Source organism: Kryptolebias marmoratus, linkage group LG11, assembly GCF_001649575.2.
Source record: "Kryptolebias marmoratus isolate JLee-2015 linkage group LG11, ASM164957v2, whole genome shotgun sequence".
Taxonomy (NCBI): domain Eukaryota; kingdom Metazoa; phylum Chordata; class Actinopteri; order Cyprinodontiformes; family Rivulidae; genus Kryptolebias; species Kryptolebias marmoratus.
This window is the reverse complement of record NC_051440.1, coordinates 16,013,495-16,036,171: the sequence shown is the minus strand read 5'-3', so window position 1 is coordinate 16,036,171 and position 22,677 is coordinate 16,013,495. Positions and strand designations below refer to the sequence as shown.

The window sequence follows — 22,677 nt, the reverse complement described above, 5'->3', positions numbered from 1 at the left end:
AGAGGGTGATTAGTGGAAGTGGGCACAGGTGAGATGATTAAGGAGCTAGAGGCAGGTGTAGATGGGTGAGAAAAGGGAAGAGAGAGAGTGACTGAGGAGAAGTGAATGGTGGCTGAGGCACAGGGAAGAGACAACTAAATAACAAACAAACTCGAACTGAAATATGAAGACAAAACATAATACAAAAACCTTACATCCTAACACACATTAGATGGGTCAAAATAATCTTTTGTGAACGACTCGACTTCTTTACATCTGTTTAGTACAACATTTTAATTATTGGTTAAAATAACCAATGTACGTACCTTTTGTCAGGTTTAGTAAAATCAGTTAGATTTATTTTTATTTATTCAACAAGATCAAGACAAGTGACAAAAAGTACTCCTTCATAAACAAGATTAATTTTTGTTTCACTGAAGAACATAAACCACATAAAATAAGTTTAACCTGCCCAGTTAAAATGGATCAGACTCAGCTTTAGTAAAAAATTTGAACCAGCCCTAAAAGATTGTAGTGATCAAGTCCAAATATAATAAAATTAATAATAGATTTTATAAATTTTGACTGAGTCATAAAATAGTTTTTCACATTCTTTATGTTCATTTAAGAAGTTGTTTTACTATTTTAGTGCCCTCAGATGTTAGATGTTTTCATATTTTAGTAAAGGCTGTGGCACGACATCTTTAAATGTCTTGTTTTCTCTATTTTTCTGTCATCAACAAAATCCTAAGAACGTTTCCAATCAAATTTATGTAATTTTCTACCTCTGAGTCATCTCCTTTCCTTTCTCTATTTTTCTCTAAGACTGGAACCAGACAGCCTACGGCTCCCCCCCTCCGTTTGAGCGCGGAGATGCAGGGAAGATCCTGCCGCTCGCCCTGCAGCACCTCACGCCCACCTGGGTTGGCGTGTTGGGGATCGGTTCTGTGGCTGCAGCTGTCATGTCCTCGATGGACTCAGCGCTGCTGTCGTCGGCATCCTTGTTTACGCAAAACATTTACAAGACGATTTTCAGGAAGCACGTGAGTGTGTTTATGGTTCTGCGTTTCACGAAGCAACTCCGTTTTCCTTACCGCCTTTCCTCTCCTCGCAGGCCTCGGAGAGGGAGCTCCAGTGGGTGATCCGCGTTAGCGTGCTGCTCGTGGGCCTGGCAGGGACCGGTTTGGCGTTTGGTGATGACAGCGTGGCCGCTCTCTGGATTTTAAGCGGCGACCTCATCTACGTTGCAATTTTCCCACAGCTGGTCTGCGTGCTGCACTTCCAGTGGGTGAATAGTTACGGAGCCATTTGTGGCTTCGTGGTGGGCTTGTTGTTGCGAGGACTGAGCGGGGAGCCTGCTCTTGGGATCCCGACTGTGCTCCGATACCCTGGTTGGAAGGAGGAGAATGATGTTATTGTCCAGAACTTCCCTTACAGGACGGTAGCCATGCTGTCTTCTTTAACGTGCATCACAGCAGTCTCCTGGCTGGTGAACCTGATCTTTCATCACCAGTTACTTCCTCAGTCCTGGGATTTACTGAAGGCGATTAATATGAAAAATGAAACAAAGGTGGAGGAAATGCCTGACACAAGTGATGAAATGGAATATGCTCTAAATACGAAACTCTAAACGAAGCGCCTTTGCAAACAAATATTGGACCAAAACAGACAATTTCTGCATTTCAGTGGGACCTTTTTTTCTACCAGAATTACGGTCACATAAAGACCTGATGATTCCGGTTTTCAGCTTAGAGGTTTTTTTTAATATTATTATTATTTTTCACTTGTTCCATATGCTACTAACAACGATAGCACAAAACTTTTTTTATCGTTTTTACTCTAGTCTTTTAACTTGTACCCTGTTGATGTGGTTGATACTTCAAGGTCAAATGTGATGAAGCAAGTTTGAGCACACAGAAACAAATCTTTAAAGGTGAAATGAAACGTGTTTTGAAGCCAACGTAAATCAAAAGAAAGTCATAAAAGGTGCTTGTTTTCACAGTCATTTAAAAGAATTTGCATTGGTCTCTTCTGCATTTCGCCTGATCACTCAGAAGTGTGACATATCGAGAACCAAACACAGGAACACCAACAAGGCAGTAGATAGCAAATAAAGACAGCGTGGTGATAAAATGGTTCAGTTCGTTGCAGTTAATTGTGTAAACCGACCCAGAACTCCAACAGCTGAGTCATTCTTCAGCGTCCTGAAGGACAAGAAAGTTTAATGGTTGTGGTTAGTTTAGCTTCTGGTCAAAATTACAACCCAAAGTCTGGTGACTGACTGTGGAGGTAATGTTCTGAAGAGGACCACCTGAAATACAAACCATCAACAGAAGGTCGACCTCCTGTCGGACCGGCACTGGCCACTTCTCTCTGTCCGGATGGGAAACTCCTTGAAGACTGTGTGACATCATTGTACAGCTCGGAGGTTTCTCTTGTAAAATATGAGGCTTTAGTTCCCAACAGCATCACTCCAGAACAACAACAAAAAAAAAACTAAATCGTGTTTTCAAACCAGTACTCAAAACTTGCTTCTTCTTCTTCTGTTTCCATTTTCCCTGATAAACGCTGCCACAGTAATCTCCTCAGTGTCCTACTGCGGTCTGACTCTGCCCCGGCTGGCCCCGCCTCCTTCTACGTCACCAACCGAGGAGGTAACTCCGCCCACACAGTCACCCCACTTCAGGATACAAAAACTCTAAAAACAAGGCAATAACGTTTTAAATCACAGAAATGGACTACTGCAGTGTTTCATGACAGCGTTCAACTAAAAACAAAAAAGAAAACTCATTATTTTGATATTTTATTTCATTCCACCTTTAATGCTGTAGGAGATGTAATAATTGAGAGGATGAGGGCTTCTCAAAAACTTGCAAAAGTTACTTTGTGGTAGATCTGTTTTATTCCTGAAAAGAATTATCATTGAACAATCAGAAAGTTTTTAAAACTGACCTAAAGTTTTGTCTAAATAAGCTCTGTTTTATGAAATTGCTCCCCAGTGACTGTCAACTTTGTTGAATTTTCTTTGATACCATCTGAGCTATGATTTAGGCAATGACTAAAATGCAGCTGAAATAATAAGCTTCTAAAAGAATAAGGACATAAAGAAATACAAAAAAAAATATTCAGCAGAAAATTAAAAAGATTTATATTTATGTTTACATTTTTATTATTTAGTTCTGTGTAAAAATAAGAAGTTTATATATTGTTTTGCCTGCAAATTGTGTGTTTTTTAAAAATGTTTTATTTCATTGAAATGACACATTTGTCACCATATAAAGATTGTTTTAGAAAGCAGAAGAATTAGGTCAGAAATGTTTAAGAAGGATTTTGTGGATTGGCAATGAACAATTAATATCTTACATGCTGTGGATAGCTCCTTGAACGAGCTCAGTTTGGAGAAAGTGAGTTTATTTCTGCCCGTGCTGATGGGCGAACAGCTGGTCCACACGAGGCCAAGACCAAAGAGGATCGCTGCCGTTTTCAAAACAACTTAATTTCCTAAACATTCACAGCAGTTCATGCAACCCCCCACAAAGCTTTGCATGATACAGCTACTTATATAGAAGTTTATTGTTATTTCCATGTACAGATGGCAGCAGCAGCTAGCTGTAGCACTTTTAGTGCAGTCTGAGGCACATCCAGAAAAAATAGTATGATATATTCCTACCAGTATAGGTGTGTATTGCAAAATAACAATAAGTAGGTAGGTAGGTAGGTACATTTATTTATATAGCACTTTTCAGCACGAGGCGACTCAAAGTGCTTTACAACACAATAGTGTAAAGGTTTATTTAAAAAAAGGGTTCACATGAGCCTCTGTGAAATGTTTGCAATCGGAGTTGTTTTAAAGCAGCAGTCCACTTTGGGCTTGGTCCTGCTTGGACTAGCCATTAGCTCATCAATACAGAGTTAAACTCTTTATTTCTCCAAACTTAGATGCTCAAAGAGTCATCTACAACAGCTAAGGTAGTTCAGCTGTAATGTGTCAGTTTGGCCAGCAGGGAGCAGCACTTTAACATTTCATAGATGTGAGATTTGAGTTGACCTTGATTCAGTCTTAAAAGCCACAGTTTTCCAAGCAAAAAAAAATAAAACAAAACAAAACAAAACAAAAAAAACAGTTTCTCTTCGACATCAATGTCTCATAATGAAAGCTTAAAGATGTGATATTTCATTGTGAGATTATTTCACAAAACACAACACCGAGACCTTACAATTTAAGGTCTCCTTTGAAGAAACAATAAATAAAAAAAAGCTTTTTGATGTATTTTCTGGTAATATTTAGGACTAATTAATAATAAGAAAAAAATCATTACAGATTACTATTTAATTGTCCACAAATGATTATAAATGACAAATTATTTCACTTTTACCACAAAGATTTTCTGTTTTTTTTCGCCCCACTGTTCAGTCGGCTGCGGTTTGATTTATTTGAAGGCCACTTTGGTCTGTAGACCTTCACCTGGACGGATTGTCCCTGTTCTCACAGTGAACTGGTTCTGGTTCTTGTGTTCAGTGAATGGAAGGTCAGACCTGTCCGTCCCTGCTCAGATGAAGCTCCAGGCCACTTTTTACTTTGCACCTCTGAGGATGGAGTGCAGCATTAACTACAGGATTTCTTCAGTGCATTAAACATTACTCATGCTGTTGAACATTCTCCAATTTATGCCAGCCACAACAAGTCCCGCAATCTTAAAAACATTCCACAAACAAGGTTGCAATTTTCTACTTTGCTGTAACTTTGTCATTTACTTTGTAGATAAAATGGTTTCAGGGTGTCTTGTTGAAGTCACTGGTTTGTCCACTGACGGGATATATGTGTTTACAATGTTGGATCATTTTCATCACTTTATTTGTTTGTTTGTTTTTTTCTCAAAAGAAAGAATAATTGTTTAGCAGTAAGCGGGCACAACAATTATTATGGACCTAAATGAGAGCTGTATATTAAAACTCTACAAGAAGAATATGGAAAAGTTTACACAATATAAAGAAAACACTATATTTCTAACAGCACTGTAAAGCATTCAAAGAATATAGCCTTGTGGTGACTTTGCCGTTTTTTTTTAACTTTAAAAACAACAATATTATCTGTCTTTGGGTTCTCATAAATGTAACATTATCTGGGCAATTTTAAAATTGTTGTAGTTTTATGTGTGTCTTGGAGATGGGGGGGGGTGGTATGTTGTTGACAATATGTTAAAAATAAACACATTTTTGAACAAAAAAAGAACTTGATTCATACTTTGGACAATTTATCGAGCCAAACAAAACACATTTATTGTAAACAGTATGCATTTTTGTTTCTTTTGCTCATTCACACAAAGATGTTATTCTCAAAACAACATATGTGATCTAAACTGACTTTAGATGGCCCAGTTGTGACTTTTTTATCCGCAGAAACAAACGTTTTTCAATGTTTTGACACTAGTGTAACAAAGTGCTGGAATATGTGGTAAAAATTAGTTGTTTTTTTACCACACAGATGAAACATTAATTTCAGTGACTCCCCCCTTGGGATAACCAGGTGTTATGATAACAATATTGCTGTAATCTGCATTTATCTTGAGCCAGAGGTTTAAACAGGATTTCATTTGGCTCACTCTGCCTTCTGAATACGACAGAAAGTGAAACAAAACCATCTTAGTATTGTAGATATTGTTAGACCTGCCCGTCTGTGGCTCAATGCACAATTTTTTATTTCAATAGAGACCTGCTATGTGTATGAAATAACAAAATAATGAACTTCTCCATGCTAAATACCCTGTTTCTGCTTCTCCTGTGCAGCTGCTAGAAACAGAAGAAGCGGTTAAAAGTCTAAACGTATGGGAGGAATATTAACTTGTTCTGTGTTCATTAAACTAAAGATTACCATTTCCAGAAAGTGAGGCTTCAGTCTCTTGAAACATGTGGTCTGTTTTTAACATTAGTTTCTGTAAAGCCAAATAAAGAGAAAGGGTTTAGTAAAAAAAAGCCTATAATGGAACTGGCAGGTAGCAGATTAGAAAAAGGAAGAAACTCAGATATCTTTCCATCACCATGACCTCTGACTTTAGATTGCATTTCACTATTTAACTCATCATACATGGTTGTAATTCAGCAGTCAAAAAGGCTTTACCACAAACTGCATCTGATCCTTTGCTTTATGTGACACAGCTAAGGTGTGCGTTGAGCTGCACAGGTGTGTGTTTTTGTGTCGATGTGCACACCGTCTACAGCACAGATATCTTCACCTCATTCTGTATGTTGAGTTTAATGCTCCCGATGTTGACTTAAACTAACAACACATCACACAGAAGCGCTGCGAGCCTGCCGCTCCTCTGCACAAACACACTGAGGACGATAAACGAGGCGACTTGCCTTTACTCTTATTTCAGCTTTGACTACAACATCGTCAAGGCTTAACAACCTGCAGGAGCTGAACAAAAGAGGTGGGGATCTCGGTGCCTTACCAGCGAGGGAAGAAAAACACACCTCACCCTGGTTGGAGGGGTTCCGTTTAAGATGCGATGGTTTCACGCAATTATTGTCGAGAACAGAACCACACAGGTTGGAGTTTGAGCTCTTCTGTTCTACAAGAACTGAGTGCAAACTTCAGATAACTCAGATCGAATTACATCTCTGTTTGGTGTCTTTTGTTCCTAGCAGGTCCTACAGAGGCATCACTGGCATCACTACAAGATCGTAATTGTAAAGTGATAATCTTAATTTTCTTCCACTCAACATTTTAAGCACTTTCTCCTTACAGTTCAGCTTATGATTAGCGTTTAATTTAACCAAACGTTCCTCTAAGTACCATTAGAGGGATCCTGAATACCACCAGTAACACTTGTACTACAGTTTGAGAACCAGTGGCTCTAAGTCACGAATCAGTAGATAAAATAACAAGGTGCTATCAGCATACAGTTTAGTTTACAGCTGTTATTAGGATTTCTTAATGATGCTTTCCTCCAGCTGCTGACAAGACAAATGATAAATGATCAAGAACTCAGATTGTTTTCGCTTTTTTTTTTTTGTTTTGATTTTTTATTCGCAACCTGTCCAAATGACATCTTCTGTTGATTTTCCTCTCCGAGGTCCTCCTTACAAAGCATGAAATCAAACATAAAAGAAGGTTTTCCTGAACGATACCAAACGGTGCCGTTTGAAAGCGCTCTCTCTGGTAGTTTTCCAGATACGCACTTAAATGCGGCTTCCTCACTCCAGGTAAACGAAGCACTCAGTGGAATTAGCTAAAAACCATTTGGAAGCTTGAGTTAGGTGACTGAGATACATTTCCTACATCTGCAATGTGTAGAGAAACAAACACGATGGAATCGGACAAGGCGTAGGATCAAGGAGAAGACGTTTAGGTGAACCTGTGAAAGAAAAGAGAAAGAAGTCAGGAACAAACATCAGGGCGGTGGAGCGCCATCAAGAGGGAGCTTTCTGACACTTCTTGTAGGCCGTGTACTCAGTAAATCTGAGCATAAACACATACCAACACATCAAAAATGATCTTAGATTTAAAAATCTCAACCAGCTCTTCCATGGACATCACCACTGTTGATTTATTTAGTCCAGGGGTGTCCAATCCTGGTCCTCGAGGGCCACCATCCTGCATGTTTTACTTGTTTCTCTGCTCCAACACACCTGATTTGAATCAATGGGTGATTAACAGGCTTCTGCAGAATGAATAGGTAATTTAAACACTGAATCAGGTGTATTGGAGCAGGGAAATAAGTAACACATGCAGGATAGTGGCCCTCAAGGACCAGGATTGGAGACCCCTGATTTATTTAGTCATTACGGTTGTTTCTGTAGGTAAAAAAAACACATGTAGTAAATGACATCTTGCTTAGACTCTGCATAATAACCTGAAAACTATTCGTTTGCTGTGTAAACCTGAGGCACGGGCTTGGCCCCCCTGCGTGTCAGGAACTTATAAACGCCTCTGCAGAGGGTTTGTGGTGGGAGCGACTCTCTGGGACCGGATCCACTCCGGGTTTTCCGTCCTGCCGCGGGCCACCTTATCCGTGGAGCTATGTGTTTTTGTGTGAGAGACGCCGACTCTTGTTTGGAGCAGCGACTCCGCGGATAGAGAGAGAGAGAAAAGAGGGAGAAATAGAGAAAGAGAGAGAGACCCGCAGCCTGCGTGAACCGAGGGCGAGCCGCGTGATTTCAGCCTCTGGATTTTTACGCGCAGCCGGAGTTCGTCTTTTTCCTCTTCTCGTCTGCGTGAGAGTGGGGGGAGTAAATAATATATATATATATATATATATATATATATATAAGGAGCCGAGCGAGAAGCACTCTTAAAAAGGGGGGAGCAAACGCGTGGACTCGCTCTCCCTCCCACCCCCCCTGAGCCGAGGTCGTGTAGCTCGGAGAGCCGTCCTCCTGCGTGGCACAAGTCTGGTGTTTTCTTTCAGGGAGAAGTCCGAGCGCAGGAGCGGAGAAACGCTGGCTTTTAAAACAACAACAACAACAACAACAACAGCGAGGATTCTTTGCGAGCCTGGAGCCTGGGCTGGCTGAATGAAATAAGGAGGAGAAAAAGGGGGTTTTCATTCATTTTTCAGCCTTCCAGCCACCACCCCTGTGGATCCGTTTCTGCTCCCCTCCTCCTCCTCTTCTCTCTTCCCTCTCATCACCCACAGCCATTCTGTTCTCACAGAGGGAGATTTTTTTTGGTTTTTGTTTTTACCGTGGAGCTTTAATTCCTGTTGTATTTTTGATTTTTGATTTGTAGCTGGCAGACAGAAATCTGTCCTGTGAACGCCAGGCCTGAACGCACCGGAGCCGCGCTGCTGTTTTCAAGAGATGGAGAATGAAGATGGGGATTACCATCATTTATTCAGGATAAACACTGGCCTGGGTGCCACACCAGCCGAAGTGCACGGTGATTGGCAAAAATAGCAAACTGTTGTTGTTGTTTTTTTTTATTTTCAAAACAAAACAAGCCCTGTTTTTGTTTGTTTGATTTTTACGCAGGTATTAAAGCGACCACGCATCGGCAGGCTGCCAAACAGGAGCCTTCTCTGGGCTACAGACATTTCTTATTCTCCTATTGTTTTGTTTTTATTTTTATTTTTGCCAGAACCGGATGTTATTTCGTTTGAGTTTTTTTGCCCACCTTTGTTGATTTCTCTGAGAGGAAAATAATGATCTGGAACGAGAGATCGGCCACATCGACGGGCAGCCTGACCTTGTTTTGGGGTTTGCTGCTGTCTGTCTCCACTATAAGCTCCACGTACGGGGAGAGTAAGTATTTGTTGTTGTTTTTTATACATATACATCCAGCTGAAGTGGTCGTTTTTGACAGGAGGAGGTCTTGGGGCACAATGCGCCTTTTGGTTACCCGGTTTAACCTCGTTGAGAATCCCCATCCCGACCGGAGAGGGAAAACAAAAAGCTTTAAATGGAGGGTTTAATGGGTAATATTTTGGCGGGGCCTGGGGATCGGTTCAGTCAAACTGCTTGTTATTAAAGCACCATATGCGCTCAGGAGACCATGTGGTCCAGCTGGTGACCGCAGTTAACCCAAATATGCCTCATATTCTGCGACTCGCTTTGATTTTGGTGACGGATTCTCGCTCCTCTGGATGCGGGATCGGGATCTGAAGCGAATACCCCCTGGATGTTTTCATTTATCTAGAACCATCATAGAGGGAGAGGGAGAGCAGAGGATGAATCCCGGGAGCCGAGCTGAAGGTTACTACGACCATATGGCCATTTTGCATTTGGTAGTGTGGCGTCGCTGCGCACGGCCAGGATTCTGCTCATTTTAACGCCCTGAAACACTGAGCGTCTTCACACCGAGCCGTCATTTCAAACCACGATCCAGATCATCAACGAAACACGTTCTGACTCTCTTTTAGTAATTTGTGCCTGTAGGGAAATGAATGATATTCATAAATAAAACCGTGACTTTGTGTCTTTACCCCCCTCTCCCCACTAATTACACTCAAAAAAAGGATTGGAAACACTTGGTTAGTAAAACCTGTAAAATATTTTCCCTTGTTTTGACAAATTAAAAGCAGTGGAGTCATTAAGAAAACAATTGGTTGTTATTAAAAAAAAATAACTACCAATTACCAAAAAAAAGGTACTTTTAGGTTTTTAAACCACCTTATGTCACATCTGTCCCCCTTTTAGGTTTTTACAGTTTCTGTTCATGGACTGTATATTTACCATCATATACTCATAGGTTTTATCTGTTTTTATTTAGTGAAAACTCTGTAAATGTCTTCATTTTTACACCAGAAATGTTTGAAACAAACTATGTGTTAAAATTATTTGAGCAAAGTGCTGATTTTTTTTAGCTTTAAGATGAGGTAGATTCGAGCCAGGAAAGGTGGTTGTAGTTCCCCGTGTTTCATTTCTGTCGATGTGAATCATCTTCAAAATGCTCATCGTGATATGTTTGAATTTTGACACGTTTCATTAATTATTTTGGCACCAGACGTCACCCATGAAGCAGCTCTGGGTGTATCCTTCTGGCCTCCAGCCCAGAGATTGTGATTGTGTGCGTAGCGCAGTCAGCATGGCTTTTTGTTTTAGTCTTTTCCAGCAACGTTACACATTTAAAAAAAAAAATCCGTTTTCACCTTACTCTGAAGGTGGGGAACGTCTCAGCATGAGGAGGAGATGCGTAGACTGACCTCAGTTATTATTCAAATGAATAAAACCGCTTAATTCGTTCCTATTGACCGGTGATTTGACCTCTGTTGTGTTATTTGAACCCTTCTGAGATCAGTGGGGAGCTCATGAATGCAGTCAGGAAGGCTCGGGGGCAAATTGTTGCCCCCGTACCACGAAGCTCTGTGCTTTATAATATATCAGCCCTTCTACAAATAGGGAATTCAGCTATAAAGACTGTGGAAAATATCCGGATTGGTGTCACTAATTTGACACTCGTAGATGAGGTTTGCTTTAATGAGCTGCCGAGGTTCAGAGTTTCCAGCTTCTGTCATCACTTAGTGGAAAATCAGAAATCTCCACGAGCTCCATTTGGGGGTTAAAAATTTCCTGTTCGTTTTGATATCTGTCCACACCAATAAAATGTAATTAGGCTGCCTTTTAACTCTCACCGCTGCAGACTTTCCGTGCCATGGCGTCCAAGTATGCAAGCTTCTAAAAGAGGCCGGGAGCGCGAGGATGGGCGTTTGGAAATAGGCCGTGCAAAAAATACACTTGCAGCAGGAGAAGCAGACTCGGCTTAGCTGATTAGAATAGTAGTGAGCAAGATTGTCAGGCTCTGCCCTGCTCATGTGGACGGGGGGGGGGGGTCTTAATTTATGGAGCCATGCACTAAACTTCATCTCTTGGCAGCTCAAACGTCAGCAATAACATTTTCACCAGGGGTTGTGTGAGCACAGGCTCTCTCCGTCCTGTTGCACGAGGCCAAGTGTTCCTGTTCGGTTATTTCTAAAAGAGCGTGTTGGCAGCCCTGCGACAGCGGCGTGCCCCCTGAGTTGAGATCTGAAAGTGTGTCACTGGGCTAGTTTGTGAGCGTGCAGTCAGATGTTGCCCTGTAGCTCCTCCAGGCTGCCAGCAGAGGTTTAAAATGCTTAATTAAACTCTTTTATTTCAAGTGGCACGTCGGTGGATTTGCTCAGATGCCGTCTCAGACCGACCGCGCATGCATCATCGTTGCCTGCCTGTTTAACGGCGTGTGGAGTATTTTACAATTGGCGAGATGATTGCAAATGGACGACACTCGCTTTATCAGATGAGTGCTGTCTCATGCCCGGAGATCGTTCTCTCACTGGGATGTTTCCAGAATCTCATCTCCAAGCCGTTTCGCTGCTTGTTGATCGTGTAGGTAGAGGTTTCTTTAAATCTTCAGAATAAAGCATTGTCGCTAGTAACTCTTTTATCCAATTATCTTAAACAAACCAGCTCATTCAGTGCATTTAGTTGTGTTTATATTCATTTGTTCTTTTAAGGATTTTACCAGCTTCCCACCAGAATAGTTTGTTTTATGATTATTTCTAAAATTTTAAAAAAAAAGGACAGATTACCTCAGATTTATAACTTTGTAGGGTCGTTTTTCCCTTATGAGTCCATTATCAAAACACATTATTTAACAAAAATCAGGGCACAGCGAGTTTAAATGCTGCCCTCAGGGTGAGGGAGGGTGGGAGAGAGGGGGGGGGGTCCTTGTGTGAGAGTTGTTATGATGAGTGTAGGGTTACTGTTTGGGGTTTCGGTGATATCTGAGCCACGGTGTTTGAAGTGAGGTCCGCTGAAGGGAAGTGGCCCCACCAGACTGCTGGTCAGATGACTTTGAGTATGTCGCGGATTAAGGGCCAGTTGACGTGGCAGGTGCGAGGTGATGCGATGGCACGGTGACAGAAACCCTCACAGTTTGAACTCCGATTCAGTGTTCGGAGTAAAACCTGGATGCTCCTTACGCACCGGTCTGTAACGTTTCTGAAAGTGTTTACTTCGTGACTTCATGAAGAGGACACAATTCTTTCTAGTTGCCTCTAAAATATAGAAAATGTAAAGTAACCCTAAGGGATAGTTCAGGTCTTTTGAAGTGGGGTTATGTGGATAAGTTATGAACAAATATTAGCTTACCTGTTGATAGCTTTGTGAACAACTTCAGCTTGAGAAATAGAGTTTTATTCTGGCTGAATTGATGAGCTAATGGCTTGTCTGAACAGGACCAAGACCAGAGTGTAAAACATTAAACAGTCCTAGTTTCAAAAGCTTCATAACAGTCATACAAATGATTGTTTTATTAACCTTTACAGCTCTGTTTGTTTCAACATTGTATGATTTTTCCGGCAGAAAGTGTTTATAAACTAGTCTTTGCATGAACCACAATTAAATATCTGAGGCTATAAAGCTGTTTTAAGCTGCTAACAATCCCCTCTGGTCTTGGCTCCCCACAGGCTAACCTTTAGTTCATCATTTCTGTCAAAATTAAACTCTTATTTTTTTTCCAAACTGAGGTCAGTCAAAGAGCTATCTACAACGGGTAACATTCTGTTTAAATTATTGCTTTAAAGGTCAGTTAAAGTTTATGTGAAATTGTGCAAGAACCACATATTTTAAAGTAAACTTTAACTTTAATTTTTAAAATCTTGCACACAGTCAATGTGAGAAAACAAACATTTAAAGTTACTGTCAAGATGAGTTGACAATAATCCACCTATTTGTTTCAAATGCTGCAAAGTCAACTGCAGACCTTTCTAAAGTAATTTAGACATAATATTTACAAGTGTAGTTCCAGGTTAGCTTAATCTTTTTTTCTTTTTTAACTTTTGTACATAAGCAGTGATTAACACTAGATTCTCTGCAGCATTGTTTACTGTTAACATATAATCAGAAAGTCAATCTTTTATGTGGTAACCTGCCCAGGTCAGATCAAAATATGACTTGCAGAAGTGTTAGTCCTCACTGCAAAAGCACAGGTTTCCACTGGATAATAATCATTTTTTATATGCTCTTTGGTGTTTTCATTAACCCTCATAAAATCACATGTTAATTTGTCTTGTCTGTGTAATAGGAAAGGTAACAATGTGGTGGAGTTCCTCTAAAAAAGGGTTTCAAATCCCCACGCTGTGACTGATACGGCCACCAGAGTTGTAAGACCTCAAAAATCCCAAGAAAGGAAAGACCAACAAATGTCCTCAGACTGAACGTGGGTGGGAGGAATTTTTTAACAACCTTTCTGGGGTTTATAGCTGGATGCCTGCTAAAGGATGCTCGGCTTGTGGCCCGTTAATAAACAGAACAGCTTCAGGTCAGGATTTTAGTCGAATGCACGTCTGCCTAATCTGATGTGAAGATTTGTTGTTTACATGCAGGGCGACTTCACGGGCTGGGAATGGGAATTCGTGCGACTTTGAGACGAGTGGCGACCGTTGGGTTTTTTTTTTTTTTTGGTTTAATTTTAACCGAGGTGCTCGGGGGGTCATGTTTGCCTGTGCTTGTGCAGGTGTGCGTGCGGTATGTGTTTGTGTGTTGACATCTCCACAGAGAGCCGGGGCAAGGTTTATCAATCATAAACACGAGCCGATGGATCCTGTTACGCTGCGGAGATATGTGTGTTTACTCAGCAGTGTGAAGAGCAAAGAGACGCGGGAGGACAGGAGAGACACATGGGAGCAGGGTATCGCTCCATGTGGACACTGGAGCTGAAATAATTCCTGAGTAGTTATGATACATTTTATTTAAGCTCTGTTTTACGACACACGGGTTTCCTGGAATCAGATGAGCCTGCAGTGTTAGTTAGAGGCAACACCGTCCTCAGTCCTTGTGCAAAGAAATGACTGGAATTCCTGGTACTTAACATGCCTAATGGGGAGATTAAGAAGGTTTTGTCATTCCTCTTTTTTTTTGTATTCCTATTCCAGCCTCTTTTTGTGTGTGCGTGTTCCAGGCTTCCTCAAATTCATTTAAAGGACAACATTTTCAGTTTGCTGCCCTTTTACTCCAGTGCAGCTCCTCGTTAGCTTGGCTGAAATCTTATCTCTCCCTGGCCAGGAGCCCCCTGATTTTATTAATGCCCTCATCAGGAAGTGGAGCCCAGAGCTTTTCTTTACTAACAAACAAATTAGCCTTTGTATCCGAGTGGCTCCACCCCTCCTCCCTCGCTCCCCGGCTGCTGGAGAAGCTGGAGGAAAATTCTCAATGAAACAAAGAAGACATGCAGCTCGATGGCTCACAAGTGGAGCCCAGGGGCATTGGTGTTGATTGGAGAAAGCAAATACTATTTTCTACGGGAGTAATTGTTTCCGTTCTAAATTTGGACAAGTGAAACACCCCGTCAGGAGCAAGTATAGCCCATTCATCCTCATAAACAATGTGGCTTCTATTTTGGGCTGAAAGGTCTGAACGAAGCACATCAAACGTGGTTTTTATTGTCACTGTGAGTTCACATGGAGAGTCATTCCGAGTTTATATATACATGTTATACATAGTCAGTGAAACCTTTTTCCTCTGCAGCAACCAGCAGTTACTGAATGCTGTTTTATGATAACTTTTGTTTACTTTCTGGCCTTTGTCTTCATAGAAGTCGAATGGTGAATAAAAGCATCATAAAGAAACTGTAATTTCTGCACCAAGCTGCTGCTTCAGTAGCTTAGTGCTTATTTGAAAACAGGCAATATCCCTGTTTATTCAAAAGTCAAACTTAATTTAGTATTATCCATTGCTATTAAATGATCAGCTGTTTTTCTTATGATGTTTTTCTATTTAGAACTTCCTATTCCAGCCCCTTTCGGCTGAGTTGTGTGAATGCCCCTCTTTTAGCTGCCTGTTGCATCTCATACATAAACCGGTCAGGCAGGCCATGTCCCACGATGGTGTATGCTCACACACATGAAGCCGGAATAACCAGGGTTACAACGGTGTCGTTGTTGTTTCGAGCGATGTGCTGCGCATGCCGTCTCTCTGTTCACGCGCGCACATTCGCCATCTCAGCTCTGTGACTACCTCTCTTACCAGCTCAGAGGCATATCAGTGGTGAATCAGCTTCAACCTTTTTTTTCCACGTGTTGTTTCTCACATGACACCAATGCAGGACGAAGGTGTCTCAGGCCTGGCTGGGAAGTGTTCTGTGAAATAGGTTAATGAAAACCCCCGACCTAGTTTCATTTATGCATCATATAAGAAAACTGTGAGAAGTTGCAATAATGGGTGAGCATGCACAAGATGACAACATTCAAATGTAGGACAATATACATAGCAAGCAATTCTGGACGCGGCATTGTCAAATCAGCAATCTAATCAAAACAAAGTGCTTGTTTCATGGGAGGGAAAAAAGTGTTATGCTTTGTTCTTGTATAACGCTTCTAAAATAACTGAGGCACCGAGTAGATTAAGAAAATGTTTTTAAAGTAAACTTTCTGGATGTTACCATTGAGCTTATTAAGTTAAGTTAGGTGTATTTGCCGTAACATAAAAGGTATGAATAAAGCTTTCCAGATAGAAAGAGTATGGGAATGGAACTTTTATTTTTAGATACATTATTCCATAAAAACATCCCCAAAGGTTTGAAAGCAGTGTTGGAGGTCATAAAGTGAAACCGCATAAAGCAGACATATTTCTACAGTGGGAAATGAATAATAGACTCAGGAACTGTTTTAGAAATCAGTGTCAGGGAACACAAATTGTTGGTACAGTCACAAATGGAAATACAAAATTTGAAAATGAAACTAGACTAAGACTTACCTAAAAATGACTTTGTACACTAGAAACTGTCCCATGGTTTGACAAACCAAACCAAAATTTGGAAATTATGGATAGTGTATCTTCCAGGCTCAGATCAAGGATTTTGTGTTAGTTTCCATTTTAAAAGCCAGCGACTGTGATCGTGACTGTTGTTTGCAATGGACAGGTCGACAGACAAGGGCAGACAGGAGAGAAGTCCTCGTGGACTATGATGTTTAACAGGAGACAGTGTGATCTGCAGTGAGAGTAGGAAGCAGGTGGAAGAAAGCCTGGAGAGGTGAAAGTATGCTCTGGAGAAACAGGTATGGAATGGTAAACCAAGCAAAGTTCAGGTCCGCCACCCTAACAGAGTTTACCTACATTCCTACATTCCCAGGGTTTTTTTTTATGTAGTTGCTGTCATGGAGTGAGTCACTGCTTCTGTGTCAAAACTTGTTCACACATTTTTTTCATGCTTGGAAGGTAGCATCGATAATATCACAGCCTGACACTTCCAAATACTACAAAAGCTCGGAGTTATCAAAACAAGACGGGCTTCCTTTTAGCAGTAAGCATTCAGTTTAAGTCTGGAAGTTGCATATCATTTGATGTCGTAGTTCACAGAATATCCCGCAGAGCTGTTTGCCACCAATAATAAGGGGTGTCTTTGTTGTTAAGGTTTATGTGAATGTTAGTGTGCTGTCAGCGAATGCTCCCAGCACTGTGGTTTCAAGTGTTGTTTTCCGAGCTCAGAGAATTGGCTGAGGTTATCTGAGGCGAGTGACAAAACATTTTACAGAAAAACGGGGGGGGTTCTGCGTTTGGTTTCATAGCAAATTGTGAACATGCTAGCTTGTCCATCTTAATGTATAACTTGATCACAGTTTCTCCACTCAGATCATAGCTGCTCTGATAATAATGAAGCTTCTTTAGAGGACACTGTGATGAAATTAACTCTTTTTTTTTTTTTTTTTTTTTTTATAAAGGGTGCAATATTGTGGTGTTGTAGTCGGTCCTGCAGAGCTCAGTAATGCATTCTGCCAGGCTCATCATCTTGACGAAAAGGATTATATGCTTCAAGAAGTTTTTTTGTAATTAAAACTTTTAGCAAAAGTGGTCTATATGCTAATCTAAATGTGGCCGAACACCCGTGCTTCCTTCATTTCTGTTACTTAAGTAAAACTGTGACACTCTACTAGAGGTAGACTGATTGATCTGTCAATTTATTAGACCAGCTTTTGCCATTTAAAAAAAAAGTTTGTATCAAACATAGTGGCTTATATTAAACCTGTTAAAATGCAAGTAGATTTGTGGGCAGAACACGGTTGTCACACATTAAATCATGCCCTTTTGTCGATGTGCTTCCCACGATTGGGTTGCCTTTATTACTGGGGTGCTATTTTCCAGCGCAACACCAGCAAACCCCGTTAGAAGTTGATTAGAACAATATCCTTTTTAAAAAGAAGAAAACAATGTCAAATTTACAGAGGAAAATAGTAAGACCTTAATTTGTTTTTCAGAACAAATACTTAAAATGTTAGAAAAGAAATATTACCTGTAGACAAAAAAATATCAAATAACTTATGCTTAGAACTGCATTTATAATAAACTTTTAATTAACTGTAGCACAAGAAGGTATATTGAGCTGCATTGAGCCCCAGGGCTAGTTTACAAAGTTACAGGCAACTTTCATTTTCTGTCAAAATCTAGTAGTTTGTATTAATTATAAACTGTTGTAATTATAAGCATAAAACAAAAAACAAATTGGCTTCAAAAATTGATCACGGGCTGCCCTGATTTCTACAAATTGCCATCAGCATCGGCCAATAAAACCCTCATCATTTATCAACCACTACATTCTGTTTTGAGGTTTAAATGTTTGTTGATTTAAAAAGAAAAATCTCTAATGTGTCATCATTTTGTGTCTTCCAGTTTGCAGCCCCAGCATCGACATCCGAAATAACATCAGGGAATTAAAACGACTTGAGAACTGCACGGTGGTGGAAGGCTACCTCCAGATCCTCCTAATCAATGACAAGACGAGCAGCATCGACCAGGAGGTCCTAAGCTCCCTCAGCTTCCCGAAGCTGACCGTCATCACCGACTACCTGCTCTTGTTTCGCGTCTCGGGCCTGGACAGCCTCAGCATCCTCTTCCCCAACCTGAGCGTCATACGTGGGCAAAATCTTTTCTACGACTATGCCTTGGTGATCTACGAGATGGCCAGCCTGAAGGACATAGGCCTGTACAACCTGAGGAACATCACCCGTGGAGCCGTGCGGATTGAAAAGAACTCAGAGCTCTGCTATCTGGACTCTGTGGACTGGTCTCTGATTATGGACGCTGAGGGTAATAATATTATAACTGGGAACAAGAATGCCAAGGAGTGCGACAATGTCTGCCCGGGCATCATGGGGGATAACCCTCTCTGTCAGAGGACGTCGATCAATGACAACAATGACTACCGCTGCTGGACTTTGAACAAGTGCCAGAAAGGTAACCTGAATTCTCTTCTGTTTACCGTCAAACCCAGACAATACTCAAGGCTAAATGTTGGGTTTGTTACGTTGGTTTTCATCCCAGCAAGGTTTGACCTTTATTTTGCAAAACAAGTAGAGTAAATGCAGATGTGACTTTGATCTAGAATCCTGGTTTAGTCTTACAAACATTTTGAAATTGTGCATAACTTTGCCACAGAGCAAATCCCATGAACCCACGTTGGGGTTTTTATTTTTTTTTCCTTCATTTCCGTCAGGCTGCAGGATTGTCCATGGGCCAGTGCAAACATTTCCTCTCTGTTCATTACAGAGACCTTGTCTTTAGATCGGGCTATTTGTGGAGTGAAAGATGGCTTCAGTACACAGCACCAGGTATTAGAGAGACGTACAAAGTTGAGGTTAAAGGAGCTCTGCCAAGAAATGAGGTAGTCTAGCAGTCTGGACCCTGTCAGCTAAATATTTGCCAGGGGGACACTTTGCAACTCAAGAAAAAAATGGGTATATTGAAAAATCTGAAGGAAGGTCGTCCTTGTTTAAATTTGGCCCAGTATAAGGGCCGTGAATTTTGTGTTTGATCTACCTCACTGACCCTTTGTGTTGGGTTTCCCTTTGCTTTTTCACCTAATATATATGACTTTATTTTTATTTTTATTTTGCTTTGCTGAGCTTGTTAACAGATGTGTGTCTGTGACATGTTAGCAACGTTGTGCGTCAGGTTTGGCAGTGAACCCTATTTGGAGTCAAAACAGTCAGATTGTACCATAACTCCCAGATAGAGAGGCATTTTTGTGGTGAAAACACTGAAGTGGGATTAGGCTCTGTGCAGTCTTCTTTGTTCTCTCATCTATGTGAAATAATTGTGGGAACGCCGTCCCTCAACCACCCCCTACCCTCTGATTCCTTTTCTTTTTTCCTTTTTTTCTTAAAAGCTTTGTGCAGGTCTCATGGTCATTTCAGATTCACAAACAAACTCAGTCTTTGTGTGGGAACCTGTAGAACAAATAGTGGAAATCAAACCTGCATCTTTCCCCCTTGTGATCATATCTTTCATTGTAGAAAAAACTATGGTGTTTATTGTTTGTCTATGTTTATCCGCGGATGCAGTAATCTGCTGGAGTTTCCTGCATCAGCTGCTTGACTTGCAAACAACAAGGGATAAGAATGATGGGAAATATTTAAATACCTTTTGGTAAAAATGAGGATTATACAATAAAAAACTTTGCGTATTTCCAAAGTGCAACATTGCGAAGAGAGTTTAGAAAGACTTTTTAGTCCCGTCCGTACTTCCCGCTCTGTGGTGTTTTCTGTGGGGTAATGCTCTGTTGTCACACAGCAGACCTGAGAGCAGGAGGATTGTTTAGATCGGTTTGCCTCTCTCGGAGGCCCAGGCTGAGGTCAGGGTAAACACATTCATCTGGAGGGCCTTGAGGTCTCAAGATGGCAGATAAAGGCTTTAAGAACTAGATAAAAAAAAAAAAAAGGATTGTCGGTGTGGGGGTGAAGCATTAAGGACAGAACGAAGCTAAAGCAGACAGTCTTTTAATGTATTAGATTTTCTACCTGTTTTTTTATTTGAGCCTTGATGTGGCTCCTTCTGTCTTTCCTTCTTCAGAGTCCTCCTCTCCTCACTCCACCCATTTGCATAATTGCCTTGTTTTTCCTCTAGTACAGATGTTCCTTCAAGGGCATGCAGTGGTTTTCTAGTCAATACAGCCTGGTCTCCTCTTTAATTACACTACATGAGGAGGAGTGCTGTCTGCTAGCTAACTACTTTAGCCTCTGGGCTTTTTTCTTTTCTCTTTTTTTTTTCTCCACATGTTTGTCCAGTCTTCAGATGTTAGTCCCCACAACAGGTCGGGCTGTATTGAATCAGTCCTCTCAGAGGATAATGTTCATGCAAATATGACGCCGAGCGGGAACATCCCAGTTTAACGCTGTGCCTGCGACTGTACGGGAGCGAGCGGGAGTCCGTTGGGTTGCAGGGAAACGGAGATTGGGGCAGAGGCAGCCAGTGATGCGGAGAGAGGTCCTTACTGAGACGTTGTACACAGGAGGAAGGGCACTGAGGGGAAATGTCAGACAAATGTCAAACGTACAGGCTCAGCAGCAGGCACTCAGTGAAGGAGAGAGCCCTGAAAGGCCTCGTTCCTCCCTTTGTTTTTCTTCCCCCCGTGGTTCCCTTATATATCCCCACGTTGTTGCTGTCCTCACTTTGTACATTTTGTCTGTTCATTTTCTTTCGTACTGACATGCTCTGCTTCACTTAGCCTCATCTCTGATTGTCCTTGTCAGTTGTTCTGCTGGTGTTTCCTGCTCTATTTTCACCTACCTCTTTCCTGCAGGGCTTATCAGGGGCCGTTAACGGCCTCGGCTGTCAGATATCTCCACTGTTTACTCGTTGGAGACATTCTCCCGCTCACGCGTTGGGCTCAAGCAAACGCCTTGTTTGACCAGGCCCCTGGATCCTTTGGCATTATCCCCGTGACTAAAAGGTGTCTGGCCTGGCTCAAATAGCCTCCTCGCGTCTGAGTTTTCCGCAGATGGCCCGTCCTCTGCTGATGGACTTGGGCCAAAACCAGATTGACAAAAGCCTGTTACAATTAGTCAGATGAGCAGAGAGCATGCTGCCGTGCACATGCCCCCCGTCTCTGCCCATGTTAGTCTCTAAATCTCCACGTGGAGGCACGCATTCTTTTAGGTGCATGTTCTCACAGAGCTCACGTTTCTTCTTTAGGTGATCAAATATTAACTTATGGTATGCTGAGCCCCTGGGCTCTGCCGCCTGTTTACCCCGTCTGGTTCAGAGGAATACAACTTCTGTAACATAAAACTTCAGCTGCTTGGGAAAACAATTAAAAGACAGAGGACAACCAGGGTGACCTTTGAATGCGTTAAATGAGTTGACTGGTTTGCATTTTCGAGCCCAAACGCTGAAGGGAAGCTGTTAGATATCCAGTTCTGCCAACGATGTCTTTGCTCTGTCTGAACTCAAACTGAACTCAGAGGAAGGTCGGCAGCTTGAAACCAGTTTGGAACCACGTCAGTTACTTCTTCACAGAACTGGACGACTTTAATTATTTCCCTTATGTTAGTTGTTTTCTTTTAGTCATTTTGATTTTAAATGAATCGAGGCTTCCCTGCATGTTTAAGCTTTAAGGAAAGCTTCTTTATTTCAAAAAGAAATACTAGATATACACATTTAACTACTTAACTCAACAATTAAAACAATTTTTTCATAGGTCAGAATTGAAAGTGTAAGGTGACATTATTTCTGAGGATTCTCACCTTGTTTCATACATTTTTTTTATTTAGTAAGATGAGTAGGACCTGTTGAATTGTACAGTAATTACAACCGTGTGAAACATGGTGTACTAAAAATAACGAACAGGCTTTCTTTGCTCTCAGATAGTCACTTGATGGCATGTTTTAGCTTAAACTGCACTGATTATATTCATACATTTGTTTTTCAGTCTCCTGAGAAGTTACCACATCCTGACACAATATTTAGTTAATGAAAGTGACATTTTTTAGTAATTGCACAACCTGATATTCAGATGTTGTTAAGGAGCCCCGTGTTTATATATAAAAAAACACCAAACTAAGTCTTTGAGTATATAAATCCTTAGATGCACATAATAATGTTATCTGTGTAGTTGCAGGAGATAAAGTATCATGGCACAAGATCATAGTTTATATTTTAAATGCTGCAGGCTCTGCAGAGATTTCTTCCTTAAGTGCTCTTGTCAAAGGGCCTTTATGTCCTTGTTTTTGAAGTTGGTAATATCAGACATTTTTGTTATCTCTGCTTCAGACCCTTCTGAACAAACAGGGACGAGTACTTCTTTCAGTCTCGTTGCATTTCCTCTATGGCGGTGAAGTAAAAGCTGTGTACTGTATAAATGTCTTATTGGCTTTTTACTAAAGACAACAACACTGTTTTCTTCTTTATAGGAGGAGAAGCTGCAGCCACTGACTAAAGCTGGTAATAAAGATTTACCAGGTTGTTGTTATTTTTGTGCTCCATTAGCTCATTAGATGTGAAAAACCAAAA

General features: G+C 41.1%; 2 protein-coding genes across 2 annotated transcripts in view; both read left to right on the top strand.

Moving 5' to 3' along the window:
• The window catches only part of LOC108230135 (high-affinity choline transporter 1-like), a 17,212-nt gene extending 12,946 nt beyond the window's left edge, over positions 1-4,266 (top strand). The window contains exons 8-9 of the mRNA XM_017406086.3: positions 805-1,022; positions 1,094-4,266. Of these exons, the coding sequence (XP_017261575.1) occupies positions 805-1,022; positions 1,094-1,609 (734 nt within the window). The 3' untranslated portion in view covers positions 1,610-4,266. The remainder of the gene's footprint in view (positions 1-804; positions 1,023-1,093) is intronic.
• Positions 4,267-9,122: 4,856 nt separating this feature from the next.
• The window catches only part of igf1ra (insulin-like growth factor 1a receptor), a 76,410-nt gene continuing 62,855 nt past the window's right edge, over positions 9,123-22,677 (top strand). Inside the window, exons 1-2 of the mRNA XM_017406072.3 lie at positions 9,123-9,222; positions 18,061-18,624. Coding sequence (XP_017261561.1) covers positions 9,123-9,222; positions 18,061-18,624 — 664 coding nt within the window. The remainder of the gene's footprint in view (positions 9,223-18,060; positions 18,625-22,677) is intronic.